Consider the following 17,670-nt stretch of genomic DNA (forward strand, 5'->3'; position numbering starts at 1 on the left):
ACTGGCTGGCAGGCGGGCTGGCTCAGTCGGCAACGTTCAGTCCCCTCGATCCATGGAATATCGACTCTTGTATGTTTTCATAAATGAATGCGTCTTGAGAAAGACGATATATTCGACATTTGTAATTTGCATATTGAAAAAAACGCCTTTTTAAAAGCGGTTGGTTTTATTGCGGGTGCAACTTCTTGTATCCCTCCAGGCTCAGTCGGTAACGGCTCTGCGGGGCGCTGGCTGGTTCAGTAGGCAATGGCAGATCCCCTCTCCGAGGCTGGCTGTTGGGAAGGCTCAGTGAAGCCCGAGGCAGGGGCGCCGCGACGTCGGGGCGTCGTTGGCTTGTCGGTGAGCAGCGAGTTCAGCAGCAGGCAGTTGCAGTAGACAGCGGAAGTGGAGCGGGGGGGGGGGAACCGGGTTGAAATCAAACACAGTGTGTTGGTCCCAGGTAGCGAAGCGGGTCAGGCAGAGCGGACAGCAGGTGTTGACGGTTCCATGGTCTGAAGCGAAAGAACCGGTACAAATGTGAGCGCTCTATTTATAACGCGCTACAAGACCGCGTGGCCGGCGAGGTTCGTCGCTGGCTCGTTTTGTGTTTTAGGAATTTATTTTTCTGGCGTGAGTTTAGCCGTGTTATTACATGGACCAAGTTTATCTCAGAAACAAATGAATATTTTACAATATTATGCCTTATCTGCCTCTGTCGCCCTGCCAAAACCACGTCGTCGCAATATTCTTTATTTGGTTATAATAAGACATATTCTACAAGATAAGTGGCCAAATCTCTGTTACATTTTCAGAATTTCGCTGAGTACATAATTATCTTACGTGTAACATATTTTATTTCTATTCGAGCTTATTTAATTAACATGCAAGTATCTTTGTACAAAACTATTTAGTTAACATTGTTTCCTATTATTAGAGGAAAGGTTTGCAAATTTGTATTTTTTACTAATCTTTTGGATACACGTGGGCCGCTCAAGCAGGTTTTGTGCTTAGCCAATCAGCGGCTGCCTAGCCAGAGTAAGATGGTTGCTTGAGTTGAAGCGAGACAACTGCTTTTTAGGTCCGAGCGATAAAATTTACCGCTAAACGGCAGGGCAGGTTTTTAAACATGAGTTACCTTTATGTAAGGCAGGTTTATCAACATTAGTTTTATGGAAGGTTTTACATAGTTTTCGACAGTGGTAAATATGATGACATTTTGTTGTGTTTTTTTATAATTGATGTACATTTTATATTGATGATGCTGATGACGTTCGATACAGGGTGTGTTCCAAAACTGAGTTAATTCGCGTTCCGTTCTATTTTCATAACCCGAGACGGTGAGATTTTTAGTTGGTTTACTAGTTTTAGAACACGCAGTTTTCTTTATTTAAGAGATATAAAAGAGTTTTATAAAAATCAACCACGATGAATTATAGTCTTTTTTACTGTAATACATATTTTTTCAATTTTTTACTTCGGTGCACCTTCTCTAGGACCGGCTAGTAGCCAATTACAAAGAATAGGAAAAATGCTTGACTGAGGATTTAACCTTCGTCCCCAGGGACTGACTGTTTTAATTTAACTGTTGAAATTTTACAATACGTTTTAACAGTTTTGAAACTTGTGCATGAATGTCGAGATGATATAACGCATCGTCATCGACAATAAGTCTATATGCCGACTTTCGGCTTGATCAGATGTCAGTTTGTGGGTTCATTTCCACTTCCAAGATTTGAATTCATTCATTTATTCAAGAAAACAAAAGTGAAATTCAAATCGATGTATTTATAAATACCAAATATCAACGGAATGTTTAAAATATAATGTCAAACAAGAAATACATGAAAAGGCTTGGTAATTGCAAATTCACTTTTCTTCTAAGAAATGTTCGAGGGAGAAAATTGATGACAATAATCTTTTGTGCCTATATTTTAAAGTTAGTCTAAATTGATTTTTTCTCTTTATTTTTATATGTGATGAAATTCTTAATCCAAGAAATGAAAACCAATACTAACTTTTATACTTATTTTGTAGGTTATAGAAAGGTTTCTAGTCTAGAAATCTTCTGAATCATCAATAAAATGCAATATGTATTCGCATGGAATAATATGAAACTGCAATGGATCTTTTTCAGTCACTTTTATTGATTGATACCTTAGAACCTCATTTGCTTTCTGTGAAACTTTCAAAATTTCGTAGTGACAGTGCATGAGAGCAGTTTCCAAACGACGTTAAGTCAGTCAACTGTAGAGATTTTGATTTATTTGCGAGTAGCCTCAAATGTCGTCAATTTAAAGAAAGAATATCTGCATTTCTTTCTCTTGTTTCCTCCCATATGAAACTGGCTTTTCAAACATATTATTTGAAATTAACCAATATTTAACGTTCTTTGTAAAAACCATTCTGGTTAACCCTCCGCATGCCGGTCTGTGAACCCGGTGATAAGCAATCGATTATTTTTTATTTGTAAACAATATAGTTTCTTTTTAAAATTTATGGTCTTTATAAATAAAAAAAAACTTCCACAAATCGTAACTCCTTTGTTTACCGTGAGCCAAAAACAAAACCGCAATTTGTTATCTAAAAATAATGTAATGCTTTTTTTATAATTGCGTAAAACTTAAAAAATGATAAAATTAAAATTACTCGCTGTGTTATACCACAACCATTTTTCAATATTTTACTAGAAAAAAAATTTTATGACTAAGTTTGTTTGAATTTTTGGCTTGGAAAAAGAAAAATTTTTGACAGAAAAAAATTGGGTGCTTTGAAAAAATATAACATACATGCTTTATCTTGGAATGTAAGTGAATCAATCACTTTCTTCGGAATCATGATATTTTTAAATAAATGGTGCTTAAATATCCTCTGCGGTTAGTCCCACACTTATTGTGAATAGTGGGAATCGTGAAAAAATATAAAACTTCTTAAAGAAAATGGAATTTACAAAAAAAAAATCTACTGAGACCCGCGTGGATTTTGACGACGTATGCTTCTGAGGGCAGCGTGGTTAGAACTAACTTTTCGTCATGTAATGCTAGCGTAGCTCACTAAGCGCATGAAATTCGCGAGCAATATTTCACATAGTTACAGCTGTATTTATATGCCATGGGTCTGTCGCACCCTACAGACACGCGGAGAGTTATTAACCATCGTATAGTGAAAAGAAAAATCAGGGAATCCATGTTTAAAATCAAAGAACACTAACTTAATAATAACAAGTCTCCAGTCAACTCTCTTGTATCCCCGCCATACACTAGGCTGGCTCTATTTTTTTGTTGCTTCTCTCTCTCACATGTCGTAATAACTCCATTGCGATAAACTTGTATTCCATTTGTCTGGAGTTATTGAGGCTTCGTTTTGGTAGAAACTGTTGGCTGTAACATATTATATAACTAAGAGGTTTATACGTTTGATTTTTGTTACTGTTTATCCGTAAAGTTTTTTTAAATATTTTTTCTCTAACCCTTCTATGCAAAATTACATTGGATGCTGTTTTATTAATAGTATGAGTCATAATTGTCATGAATTCTTCATTTGCATTAACAAACTCATATTTAATATTACAAAATATCTAATCTGAGTTTTTTTCAAAATAAAATATGTTAAATATTATATATTAAAATCAAATATATTAATACACTGAATAACCATAGCTTATTGTCTTTATCTTAAGTAAAAGACATTAGAATAACCTTTGATTCTAAATTAACATTTACTGATCACATTAATATGATTACTAGTAAGGCAATGAAAATATTGGGCTTCATTCTAAGAATATTTAGATATTCCTTAGGGATTTTAAAAATTTCCTTACGTTAAAAATAATTTATACAACTCTTGTTAGAAACCACTTAGAATACAAATCCTCTACCCTTTCATTCTTATACCCCTTCATACATCAGTCATCACATTGAAAGGATCCAACGAAAATTTATCCAATCAATTGATTTTTAATTAGGAATTCCCGCGGACGACATTAATTATGATTTTCTCTTGCAAACATTGCGACTATTATCGTATATATGACGAATCGTTAAGGCGAAGCTTAATGCTAAATCACTATTTTGATTAATCTTTATAACAAATTGATGTAAATTATAAACACCAAAAAATATGCTTCAGATAAATTGAAGGTGTTACTATCGTTTTGCTTGAGTAGAATACAAATAAAAAAATAAAATTTTCAATAAAAAATATATTATGTAAGCTAAATAAAACCCAGTTTTGTGCTTGAAATCTAACGTTCCTAGACTCCGTTTGTCAAGCGATTTTAATGCCTATTACCTACAATATAAGGTATACCAAGAATATACACATTTTTGCTTGTAGCTTCCACTAAATGGATTATTTTTTTTAAATTTAAAATAAACAGTAACTGGTTCGACTCCCCTGAACTAGTCTCGTTGATAAATTATCATGTACCTAGTAGACCAACTCGACTCAAATCACCATATTGTTGTAACAAAACTATCACTAATGCGCTTAATTAGATTAGAAAATGAATACTTTGATATCAATACTGAAGAAAGTATGTTATCATATAAAAGATGCATAAAACAAATATTATTTTCATTTGCAAGAATCAAAAGATAAGTAACTAAGCATAATTTATTCAATAACTGTAGTTTATGATAGTGTAGATTAAATCACCGAAACCTTTTTTTATTTCGAAAACAAAATTTTATGATATTATTGGTTTATTAATTGGTTTATTTTAGATTTCATTACTACAGTAACACATTATGTATGTAATAACTGTACAGTACAGCTACTACATTTTATTTTAAACTACAACAAGAGTTACCGCATAATGTATGTACTTTGGTTAATTTGGGATAAGAATACATTTTTAACAGAGAATTTACATGTATTTTATTTTTCAATTGAAGATATCTACTTTAGAGAGAATGTAATTATATTATGTTGAACACAATCTAAGCATTTTTATTCGAAGTCGTATTAAATATTTTTCATTAAAATCACAAATGCGTGTGCCGCGTGGGTATTTTCAATTCAATTCCATTCAATAATTTATAACATTCAGTAAGGTAAAGTTGTTTACAATTTTATATAAAAACATTTGCAAACTGTTTACGTACACTCAATGAATCAAATTTTAAAAACAGGTTGCAACAAGATAATTAATCATAAGATCGATTTTGCGTATTTTAAGAAATGTATTTCATGATTTAGTTTCTGATTAATCAATTTTATTTATATAATGTATTTATTATAATATGTAATGCATACATCAAACCCACATGCAAACTCTTTATTCCTGCACATGCAAAACATAGTTGTTTGATATGAGAATGTTTTCGAATCCGTCTATTTTTTTTTTGGATCCAGGTATTTTAACTGCCTTGTTGTTTTTTTTTTTTAACTGAGAGTGTTACATTTATGTTGTTTTTACTAAAGTTCTCACTTAAGTGATTATTGATTTTATAACAATCATTTTTTTTCTTTTTGTCTTCTTGAACCATAAACAATAAGTGGTTATTCTGACAACAAATAGAAAGCTACGCTACATAAGTCACCTGTAATTTGATAATAACGGTTATTTGTGGGATTTTTCAGATTGGCATCAATGGAAAATAATTTATTATATTAATTAATACGTTGTTCAAACTTTTTTTACCCATAACCTTTGTATTTTTATATTTTCATAAACTTTATACTTTTTACTTGAAACTCTTTACCATGTTAATGGTACATGTTGTGCCGTATGATTTAAAAAAAAAACAAAAATAATCTTGGATCAGGATGAAAAACATTTTCATGTAAATAAAACAATAACTTTGTTGATAACCACAAAATATTATTTATATGATTTGTTATGACCGACCGGTTTTGCTTAACACAAGGGTACTAAATTAAATTATTCTAAAAATGTATTGTATTTGTTTATAAACATATACGTATAGAGTGAAACTACACTCAACATAAAATAAAATAATAGTGAGATAACATGAACTTAAAAGACATAGTAATTCAGTTACAGTTACGGTCAGTCATAACAAAGAAAATAAATAAAATATCGGGGTTATAACAAAGTAATTGTTTTATTTTGATTAATATATAACTCCAAAAAGTGACTGCTTTCTACGAAAATTATAAAAAAAACCTTTCGTTATTATATTCTTAATAAAAAATCATAATTCACAGTTTGATGTTAGAAATGAAATGTTGTTCAAATTTCTTACAGAAAACAGTCGCCAGCAAAAAGCTGTGTAGGGGTATCTATCTATCATATAAAATACATCATAACATTCACCCTTTTACACGAAAACATGTATGGATTTTAAAAATGTTTGTTTGTTATTTATAGCAAAATACACATTTTAATTGGGGCCGGGGGACACCCACTCTTTTTTTTTAAATTTTCCCACTGTATGTCTGTGTTAAATCTTTAAATACAACTTTAAGTACAAATATTAAATAACAATTTTAAAAATCGATATAAAAATCGATGGGGAAGATTCCCCACAGAAAAAAACTAAACCCTTTCACACAAATGATTATTTGGTCAATCCACATTATGCAAGTGCATTATATAAGCATAGTAAATACAAAATAATACAAGAACAACATGTCAAATCACCAGAGATCAAATGGGAAAATAATTCACCGCCTCCAGATATTTTCATATCAGAGGGTTCGGCTCGGTAGAACTTCTAATTGGACCTATAAATTCTACTGAGGGATCGGTTTAAATATTTAAAAAATCTTTCGTAATCCCACATGTATTTAAAATGACTGATTTTTGCATTTTCATTTATAAATTCTTTGACAGATCTAATACGCCTAAATTTTGAATGAGAGAGTTTAATATTGCAATATTATTCATTAGAAAATTTTGATTACTCTACAATATTCCACAGAGGTTAGACTCATTTGTGTTCTGTTTTCGAAGAAAAGGATAGTTGCTGTATTAATATGATCGAGTAATTCCCCCTACCTCATCTAAATGCCACATTAGAACCATATTACGGCTGGGTTCAAGGAGACCTGAGATTGGGTTCAGACGGATGAATCTCGGAGAGAAGATCAGAGAGTGAATGATAGGTACGAATAATGCTTCTAGAACACTAATTAATTCATTTGTATCGAACCAACTGATCACGTGCTTACATAAAGAGTTTAGCATTAAGTCTTATTTTCTTTATTATTTCTGCTACATAGAGTACCAACATTTTTTCTATTTTATTTTGTGAAAGGTTTTCTTGTGGAATTGACGTTACCAGCTAAAAATATTTGCATTAGTTTATAATATCAGTTCAAATTATCATGCAAATAACATTTGGCAAAGTTAACCATTCAAGGGGTGTTCCGTCTTGCGACTTCCATAAAAAAAAAATTGTTTTTAAAATAAACATTCGATAGTTATACTTTCAGTTCGATGAGTGACAGTAAATAAATGTATTACCCATAAAACGTAAAACACCCCAGAAGATATATATATATTTTTTTTTTTTTTTTTATATTTACTCCACACAGGAGGCCCTGAAGAAAATAATTTCCCTCGGGGCCTATGTCATCTTTGGGGATGCTGTGTGGAGGGTCTTTTTTTGGAGAGGAAGGAGTGAACATGGGTCTTGAAGAGTCCCATGTTGTAGGAGGGAGGAAACACAGAGGCCGGCAGTTCGTTCCACAGCCGAGCTGTTGAACTTAAGAACGAATCGTAGAAGCGACCCGTTCTCATGTGACAAGTGTCAACTGTGTACAAATGTTGGGCGCGCGTTTGGCGTGTATCCCGACTACGCACCGGTGCCGAAGGGATCAATGACGCTAGTTCCTCAGAGCATCTTCCATTGTAATACCGATAGAACAAGGACAGCATACCTACTTGACGCCTGTGCTCTAAAGATTGCAGTCCGTTTGTTAAGATTGGGGAATCTATCAAACGGACCGCCCGTTTCTGCACAGGTATTTTGGGGCTCCAGACCAGAGATGGCTGCCAAATTCGACAGTAGGGCGTACTTGCGATTTGTACAGGGTGAGCAGTTGTGTACTATTAAAGTATCTGCGGGCCCTGTACAGTACGCCCAGCTTCTGAGAGGCCAACTTTATTCTGGCTTCGATGGAGCCCCCGTACCTGAGCTGGTCACTTATAGTTACACCAAGCATATCAATGGAAGGCCTGTTCGGAAGATTGCTTCCGTTGAAGGAGACTAGATTATCATTTGGATCCCTTTTAGACGTAATCAGACAGGATTGGGTCTTTGAAAAATTAACTTCGACGAGATTATTTTTACCCCAGGAGGAAATACTCTCGAGATAACCGTCCATTCTCTGCTTCAAAGCCCTCCGAGCCGTTGGAGTTTGTGTGCCCTTTGGGGGCTTGTCAAATAAAAAGCTATCATGAACTGTACTGTCATCCGCGTAACAATGAATCGGTGCACATGTCAAAAGGTCATTGATGTGCAACAAAAACAAAGTCGGAGACAGAACCGATCCCTGTGGGACGCCAGCATTTATGGAGTGCGAGGAAGAGGTGAAACCGTCAGCAACCGCCTGAATCGACCTATCCCTTAAAAAGTCAGCAATCCACGTACACAGGGATGCGGGAAGTCCGTAAGAATGCAATTTGTTGACAAGTCCTCGGTGCCAGACCCGGTCAAAGGCCTTGGATATGTCTAGTGCGACCGTTTGGGTCTCACCGTGACGTTCCAGGCACCGCCCCCAAACATGCGTCACATACGCGAGAAGATCACCGCACGAGCGGTTCCGCCGGAATCCGTATTGACGGTCGTTGATAATTTTGTTCTTCTCGAGGTATGTGAGCAGTTTGTCGTTGATCACACGTTCCATCACTTTGGACAGAACTGATGTGATCGCTATGGGGCGGTAGTTGGCCGGGTTGGAGCGGTCACCTTTCTTGGGAATAGGGTGAATGACCGCTTTTTTCCAACCAGAGGGCACAGTGCCACACTTCAGGGACATTTTGAAGAGCTTTGTCAAAACTGGAACTATTTCCGCAGCACACCTCTGCAATACCAGGGCAGGTATTCCATCAGGTCCACTAGCTTTGTTAACATCGAGCCCCCGTATGACGTGGAGTACATCCCGATACCGGATCCTCAGCTTTTTCATATAGAAGCCGCAGTGAGGAACCGACGGCGGAACAGCACCCCCGTCGTCGAGGGTCGAGTTTTCCGCAAACATTTTCCCTAATAAGTTAGCCTTTTCGGTGGCGGTGTTTGCTAGTGAGCCGTCAGGTCTGGTAAAAGGTGGCAAACTGGGTTTGCAAAAATTTCGACCTATTGAGCCCGCAAGCGACCAGAATGCTCTGCTGCCATGCGGGCAGGCAGCCAGCTTTTTGCTGATCTGCAGGTCGTGTTCGAATTTCGACCTATTGATGATTCTCTTGCATTCCTTTGCCGATTTGTTGTATGCTGATCTGCTTTCGGGCGTTCGAGATGTGTTGTAGGCTCGGTAAGCCGCGTTTTTTCGTCGGACTGCTTTGGAGCATTGTCGACTGAACCACGGCTTTGAGCCCACACCAGTTTCTTTAGTAGTCGATTGTATGAAGCCATCCATCGCCGATTTGATGACTTCACCAATCTCCTGGGCACATCTTGAAGGGTTCGAAGTCCGAAAACAAACAGCTGACCACGGAAAAGCGTTGAAATGGGCCCGCATACCGAACCAATCTGCTGACCTATAGTGCCACACTTTTCTCCTCAGCCTCTCATTGGTTGGTCTGAGGCTGACGGGGATTGATGTCGTCACTAGGCAGTGGTCAGATGATCCCAGAGGCGCTGTGACGTCAATCTTATAACCGTGTGGCACAGTAGTTAAGAATAGGTCTAACAGATTGGAGCAGTGAGTCTGGACATCAGGAACCCTTGTAGGCTCCTGAACCAATTGCTCTAATCCGTAGCAAATGGCAAAGGATTCCACCTGTCGGCCAGCCGAGTCCGTTGGGCCTGAGAACTTCAACCATGGTTCGTTATGAACGTTGAAGTCCCCCAGAACAATAAACTCGGCCGAAGGGTAGCGGGGCAAGAGATCATCAATAGTATCGCTCAAATGTTTGATGATTGAAACCAAACATCTGATTCATAATTTTGAGTTTTCATAAATGTTTATAAAAGCATCTTAAAAATAACACATCCAAATAAAATAAAATAAAAAATAAAATAAAATAAAATCTTTAATTCTAACTGATTGATAATTCTGAAGGAACTAATGAGATTTATTTCAAAGACAATAAGAAGATGAAAACTATGGAAAATAATTTTAAAAAACACGCCCATTAATTATGCAGAAGACAGACAAATCAGTTGTATTATTACCGTGTTATTGTAACTTTCTTAGCGGCGCCTGCAGCCTCCCCTCCCCCTACCACCAACAACGTTCCACAGCCCAGTTCTGTTCTTTAACCCCAACCCCGCGCGCTAATGAATGTTTATTTTTCATTTTCCCTCCCCAGAGGCGCCGCGCATAACCGGCCAGTTACATTGGCACTCCGGCTGCTTTTAAAGTGTTAATAAAATATCCATTTCTATTGGCTGTGGGCCCGAACTGCGCATAAAGTATTCGTGATTCACGTCCGCGTTCAGAGCCGCTTTTGATATACGCGCGCTGACAAATGTAGCGGAATGTTTTCATTTTGAGATCGCAGGATTTTGCGCTTAAATTTAAATTTAAACGAGCACGTTTAAACACATCGTTTTATACTGTTGAGAAATTTGATTAGCCATAAAAACTTTTCTCATCTTAGTAGATGTTAGTATATTAAGAAAATTAATTGCTTATTCTCTTTATTTCTAAACGTTCTTTACAAGAGTCGTAAAACAATTTTTGTGAGACAAAATTTTATAATCAATATCAAAATATTCAGACAAAACAGCGCCACGCAGCAAGAATTAATCTCGCAACATTCCAACTCAAAGTAAGATGCATGAGCCACAATGCTGCTGCAGAGAATATCGTTTATCTTAATTATAAAGCAAACTTTCGAATATTGAGGTCGGGCGTCATGAAACTATCACGTCTTTTTATTAACTAACAAAGTTTGCTAATGTTATTTCCATAACTACTTGTAGGTACATCCATGGAGTTTTAAAATAAACATCCTTAAAAACAGACGTAGTACCACATTACACGTTCATTAGTTCATATATTTTTTTAAATAAATAAAAAAAACTCGAAAAAAGCGAAGCTTAATGCTAAATCACTATTGTGATTAATCATTATAACGAATCGGTGTACATTATGAATACAAAAAAATACGCTTTAGATAAATTAAAGGTTTCCTATCGTTTCGAATGAGTAGAATACAAATAAAATAATAAATTACTCAATAAAAAATATAAATGTAATCTACTAAATAAAATATTTATTCAATCAAAATGTATGAACGCGTAAAGGAAACAATTTTTAAAAATTCTTTATTATAGCTTAGATTATCTGTGACAGTTTCACTTGATTAACTTTTTTGCTTTCTTATAAAAGTAATTACAAAATAAAAGTTTTATGCTTCAAATTGAACGTTTCTAGATTGCGTTTGTCAAGCGATTATCATGCCTATTACCTACAATATAAGGTATACCAAAAATATACAAGGCTTGCAGCTTCCTATTAAAAGCTTCTTGAAATTCTGACGAATAAGAATAGTGAAAGTGCAAGTCAACACACCTTGAAAAGGTGATATACCTAGTCATTAAAAATGATAAAAGGAACTAACCTCTCAATGTTATTTACGTAATCTATTCAACCAAAATTTATATCACTTTTAAATGTGTGTTATCTGGTCACCGAAAGTACTATCCAAGTCTCCATATAAAAATTAGAGGAAAATTGTCAATTTTTTTTAAAGATTAAGCATCTTTAAATTATAATGATTATGAATATAATATCATCTTCTTGTTATCAAATTACAAGCCATTCATAGTTTCAGACTGAAAAACATGTTTTTAAATTTACTCGAAAAGAATCACCCAAAAATATTTTCAGTACTTATTTGATTATTATTTTGATGACTACCGTGGTAAAATTGAATGAATACTAAACCTAACACCATCTGATAGTATTAATACTTCAGCGTCTGGACGGTGTAGGCCCTCTGATTGGTCAAATTTAAATTGTCTGTTTCGGTTAAATTCCGCCAACTTGAAAATGACACGATTTCATACTAAAATAGGATCGCCTCATAATAATACGAGATTCTTCAAAAGCATCGTTTCTCCTCATATAATTTTTGGATAATATCAAAGAAAATATGTTTTAGAAAGTTCATAATCCATTGGATTAATTACATTACAGTGAAAATTATCCACAGTTACGTAATTATGTTTGACGTTTATAAAAAAATCACGCGATCCTTCAATGGCCGATACGCACGGCTTTAGATTAGATCGCCGACAGAGCGCACCTCTGGCGGTCTAAAAACGAACCAAATGAATGGCGCGAATATTTAAATATGCAGCTCACAATATTTGAGTACTTACGATTAACAAGCAGATTTCTTCTGGAAGTTTATCACTTTGTAATGGCATTTTTCATTATTATTTATATTTTTTTTGTTTATTAATTATATCTGATTTTATATTGACATGTTTTCTAATTTCAAAATTATTTATTTGCGATGCTTTATATCCTGAGTGAAGTATTTTAAGACCTGAATTTTTTATCGAAAGTGTGATCATTATTCAAAAGATGATTTGCAAACTCAGATTCACTATTTCCATTTAGAGCCGTGCGATATTCTTTAGTTCTGACTTCAAAATTTCTATTGGTTCTACCTTTGTAAAAGAAATTACAATCATCCCAGTTGAGTTTTTAAACTCCTGATTTTTTTGTTCAACTGTCATTCTTATTAAGAATATATTTCTTCATTGTTATTAGTGTAAAACGCCAGTTGAATAGTATCAGGATTGTTTTTATATATAATTTTAGAAGTATCGTTATCCACAAACAGAATTCTACGCCATTGTTTATTTCTATCTTTAGAAAGACCGTTTGAAGAGAATATATTTAATTTTTTTATTTAGTATTTCAACTATCAATTTATTAGAATAACCGTTATTAAATGCTATTTGTCTTTTGGATATATTGTTTTAAGGTTGTATGCTATTTGTTTTTTTCAGGTCTTAAAATACTTCACTATAAATAATATATAAATTTTGGAAACGAGGAAACATGTTAATATAAAAGCAGATATAATTAACAAGAATTTTTTTATAAACTCTCTTTTAAATATTTTCCCACTCAACTGGTCTTTCCCGTCTAACGATATTGTAATTCCTAATTATTATAAACCCAGCCTACTCTTACCCCTCCCCCCTCCCTCCTTCCACTTCTTCTTTCCCAATTGCAATCTATATTTAATTTTTGACTTCGGTGTATACACAATAAAATGTAAACATTATATTTATTTATTTATTGGACAATTTGCATAGCGCCGCTTTTGTGAGATATCACCTCAGGGGCGCTATATTGTAATAATCTACCTTTATATATAGATTTTTACTCTCCTGATGATGTTGTATATATAATCTAACTTTAAACTTTATTAGATACAGTAACAGTTGTAGGTAAAGAATTACCACCAGTTGGAGTAAAATTAACACCTTTTAATTAAACCGACTTCTAATCTCATCTCACAATTACCCTCCTTTTATTCATAAACACGGGTACAATTAATCAATATGTAATAATCTATTATTTAAGTCAACTTTGTTATAACTATCTTTAATTGTGACAAACTAAACGATATTGATTCAACTTATAGACATTGACGGTTGTAACACATATTTAAGCACTGCAAGTCTCCTATGAGCTAATTATATTAGGTACCTAAGATAACAGTTAATATCAGTTGTAGACATGTAGTCAATAATAGTGTTTCATTTGAAATAATCGATCACAAATACGTAAAATTTAATTTATTCAAACAACTGTCATTCTTATTATGCGTAAATTTAGCATGTTATTATTAATTAACTCCTTTCTGTTCCGTGTTTTAACAATATATATACTCACCCTCTCTCTGTGAACGTCCTAATATCTATCTATTAAATGTAACTGTTGTTAATATCACTTAAAATGGGCGAAGCCCAACGAAGAGCCGCCCGCAGGGCCTAGCAGAAAAAAACCCGCGGAGCGGGTTTTTAACTGCTAGTTACATATAATTGTTGAATACAGGGACTTATCCAGGACTTTATTTTCTTTACACAGCTGAACTCCTAGTGTGGAGGATAATATACTATACCTTTTTTATACTAATATATATATATATATTTTTTTTTTGTTTTCTATTCAGTGAATTTTATGAATTACAATTTTTGTGTACTTAATAACTACTACATTATATTTAATTATATTATTTTATTATTTCATTTAAGAATTTAAAAAAAAGCATCATACATGTCAATTTTAACCTTTTGTTTCCCGTTCATCTGTCTAAGACACTTTAATATCTACCCTTTAGTTCAGTTTTCCTGTTAAAAATGGAACTAAAGGACTATAACAAATGATTTGACAAATTTCATAACAAACTATCAAAACCACGAATGAGAAAGTGAGAATACGTGTTATTCAAAGTAATAATATATTCGAATCTCCTCCGTTACATTTATTTGGACCAGCATCGAACACGTGTTCAGATATTTTCTGATCTGAATAATATATTATATTGGGAAATGGTCAAGCAGTCACATTTTTAACACAATAAAAAATTAATACTAATAGGAATAGAGTAATCTAATAATCTAATAGCAATCCAGCAATTAAAGCATTCGATAAAAACAAATTTAAATAGTTTTTCATGGCTCAAATAGTATTTTAACCGATATCCAATGTCCGCCTCCGAGCAATTTCTCTATTACGCGGCGCGATGGCGCTTACAGCTTGAGTGTGCACTCTCCGCCTAGAGCGACGGCGCGTAGTTCCCGAGCTACGCCCGGCGCCTTTTTGCTATACGATCTGCCGTAAAAAAACTCCCTTCCCTTAGAAACAACTGCTGAGATCGGTAGGAAATCTGCCGAAATATTTTGCAGGCGTCCTTGAGTTTGTAAAACTTACTTTTGTGTTTTGCTTCAAATGATTTCTTGTATTTGGGAAATTTTCTATCAAGCCTTATTTAAAATTGTCTGAATTCGACTCCAATCTTCGATATACTTTTGAAATTTGCGAATTTAAACAAAAATAATATATAAATTCACCTCCACTCTCTCCACAATTTAAAATGATGGCCTAGAACACCCTTGAAGGGTGTAAGCCTAGTTTGTTTACTAACAAAGTTTATTATTTTTTATCTATGGACTGCAGACTAAGTTTGAGACAAGGCGAACATAATATTTCAAATGTTTATTTTAGTTAAGTAAAAAACAATATGCTGGTTATATTCCAAAATCAAGAGTTTTGAAAAACGCAAGCAAACACGCTAGAGAGTCAAACTATTATAGCTATCCGACCATCAATGGCATTCACATGACACTCAATTCGGAAGGTGGTTATAGGTACCGCCGCCCCAAGAATCATTTATTTGATACTAACAAATCTGTCATAGCTCACCCCAAGTGGTTCGCTACGTTTGGTGACTTAGATGGAATGAGGATTGGCTAGGTCTTGGCGGCGGATGCTTCTGCCCACCAACTGTGAGGCGGAACGGATTTGTAGAGACTGGTTGAGGAAGATCTTTGTACTCTCCAGCAGGATTCTCTTGACCTATCCTCCCTATCTTTCGTTAAAAACATCCTCTACACAGCATCTCATAAGATGATATAGGCCTTGAAGAAAAATATTTCCTCGTGGCCTCCTGCGTGTAGCTAATAAAAATAAATGCATTGCTCTTTAAACTAAGGCAGGTTTTGTGTAATATTTGGATGGGAAAAATGCATTCAATATTTGAAAATGGCAATTAAGTATTATAATATTATAGTACACTATTTTTTATGGCCAAATGAATAAATGAGCACACGAATTGATTACCTATTTTAATACAGGATGATTATATGCATTAAATTATTTTAATGGTTCGTTTTTCTTAGGGTAGGCACAGCTTTTTTGTCTTTATAAAACTGCATGCCACAGCGACGATTACCTTGTATATAAATACTTATATTTATAATGAAAAACCACGCCCTTAGATGAAAAAATCCCTCAATTCCAAAACAAAAGCAATGTACGTGTCCAATGAATATTTGTATTATTTTCCACCAGGTAAAAGGAACGCCGATGGATCTGGATCCACCTTCCAACCAAAAGCCCACCAGGGGGCCCGCTTCCGGTGTCGAGCACTCCTATATGCCAGCAAGCAGGAACATCACCAGACTATTCGGCCAACAAGACCCCGAAACCGAAAACATCGGATACGTCCTCCGAGGGCAAAGGAACGTAGACAGTTTAGGAACACCTGCCAAAAACACAAACCAAGAAGGGGGATACAGAAATATAGATGAAGGATTTCATAAAAAGGGTACGGAAGAGAGACTCTACAGCCAGGTAGATTCGCAAGAGGAGTTGAAGAAGTCTATGTTTGAGATGGCGGTGGCCAAGCAGGGAGCGGTGGTGAAGAGGAGCAGCGCCTCCTCGCTGGTGCTGGCCATCGGTCCCGAGAGCTTTCTGCAAGGGAGGCTGACTCTGACATGCAAGGCCACAGTGTTTTCACTCTACAATGCTCAAGCTCACCTCATCTTGGATGGAGAGAAGCCGCAGATTGCCTCCGTGCTGGGAACCAGAGAGAGTTCTAGCGGTAAGGATGCCTTTTAATGTTACTGAACTCGCTGAAAACATACTCCTATTAAATATAGATTATTTATTAAGGGGAACGGCTGCGCGGCCTTTTTCACACAAAACCTAAATATTGATTTAAGGCCAAAATACCTAATCAAACTACATAATTATTTTTTTAGTCAAAATGTGTAGGAAATATCTAGTACGGATATTTGCTGTCCGAAACGTTGGCCAAAGAAAGTAGCGCAACACGGCATAGTACTGCTAAAATAAACTATTATAAAACCAATTTCTCTACTGCCCAAAAGATCAAAGTCATACTTGTGGTAACGCTGATAAACCAATTTGTTTTTATCCACTCGACTTATCATAGGACTTGTAGAAAACGAATTTAACTTAATTATAATTAAAAAATGTGCATTTTTTATTCCAGGAGCAAGAAGTGTCTCCACGGCAAGAATGATGCATTTTCTACTTCCTGTTCTGTTTCTGCACATCTGAGGAATTCCCTTTCGTTCCAACTGTCTCCATACCATCGTCGTTTCTAATCTTAAAATTGAATGTGTTCAAATAATGATCTTCGTGTACAGTTATTATTCATTCAATGTGCTACATTCTTGACAATAATTCACAGAATAGATAAATAAAAATCTCAAAATTCAAAAAAGTTTTTAAAAGTGTTTTTTGTTATAAATACAAAAAAGTGTTCAGGAATATTACTAAATTATACAAAACAAGTTTTTTAATGTTACTACCATACAGAGTAATCCAATATAACGACAAACTTATTCATATGAAAATTATTTATTACGTTTATTTGTATGTATTTCTTAAAGTAACTAACTTGAAATCTATATAATTTATTTAATTTCTTCTTACTAAAAATTGGTTGGTATAAAAAACTTGTTTCTTTAAAGTTTAAGAATAAAAACAACTTTTTTGATTATACTCAATATTAAGGAAATAAAAGATTCCGATTACTATTTTTTTTTTAATTTGTGTTTT

General features: G+C 34.6%; 1 protein-coding gene across 3 annotated transcripts in view; it reads left to right on the forward strand.

Annotated features, from left to right (window-relative positions):
- The window catches only part of LOC149426545 (uncharacterized), a 142,424-nt gene extending 124,987 nt beyond the window's left edge, over window positions 1–17,437 (forward strand). For all 3 annotated transcript variants that reach the window (XM_089637378.1, XM_089637387.1, XM_089637396.1), the window contains exons 6-7: window positions 16,153–16,684; window positions 17,099–17,437. In XM_089637378.1, coding sequence (XP_089493504.1) covers window positions 16,153–16,684; window positions 17,099–17,166 — 600 coding nt within the window. In that variant the 3' untranslated portion in view covers window positions 17,167–17,437. The remainder of the gene's footprint in view (window positions 1–16,152; window positions 16,685–17,098) is intronic.
- The last annotated feature ends 233 nt before the right edge of the window (window positions 17,438–17,670 follow it).

This window comes from Hesperophylax consimilis, chromosome 1 (assembly GCF_061612785.1).
Source record: "Hesperophylax consimilis isolate HC1 chromosome 1, BYU_Hcon_1.0, whole genome shotgun sequence".
In the NCBI taxonomy this organism is placed as follows: domain Eukaryota; kingdom Metazoa; phylum Arthropoda; class Insecta; order Trichoptera; family Limnephilidae; genus Hesperophylax; species Hesperophylax consimilis.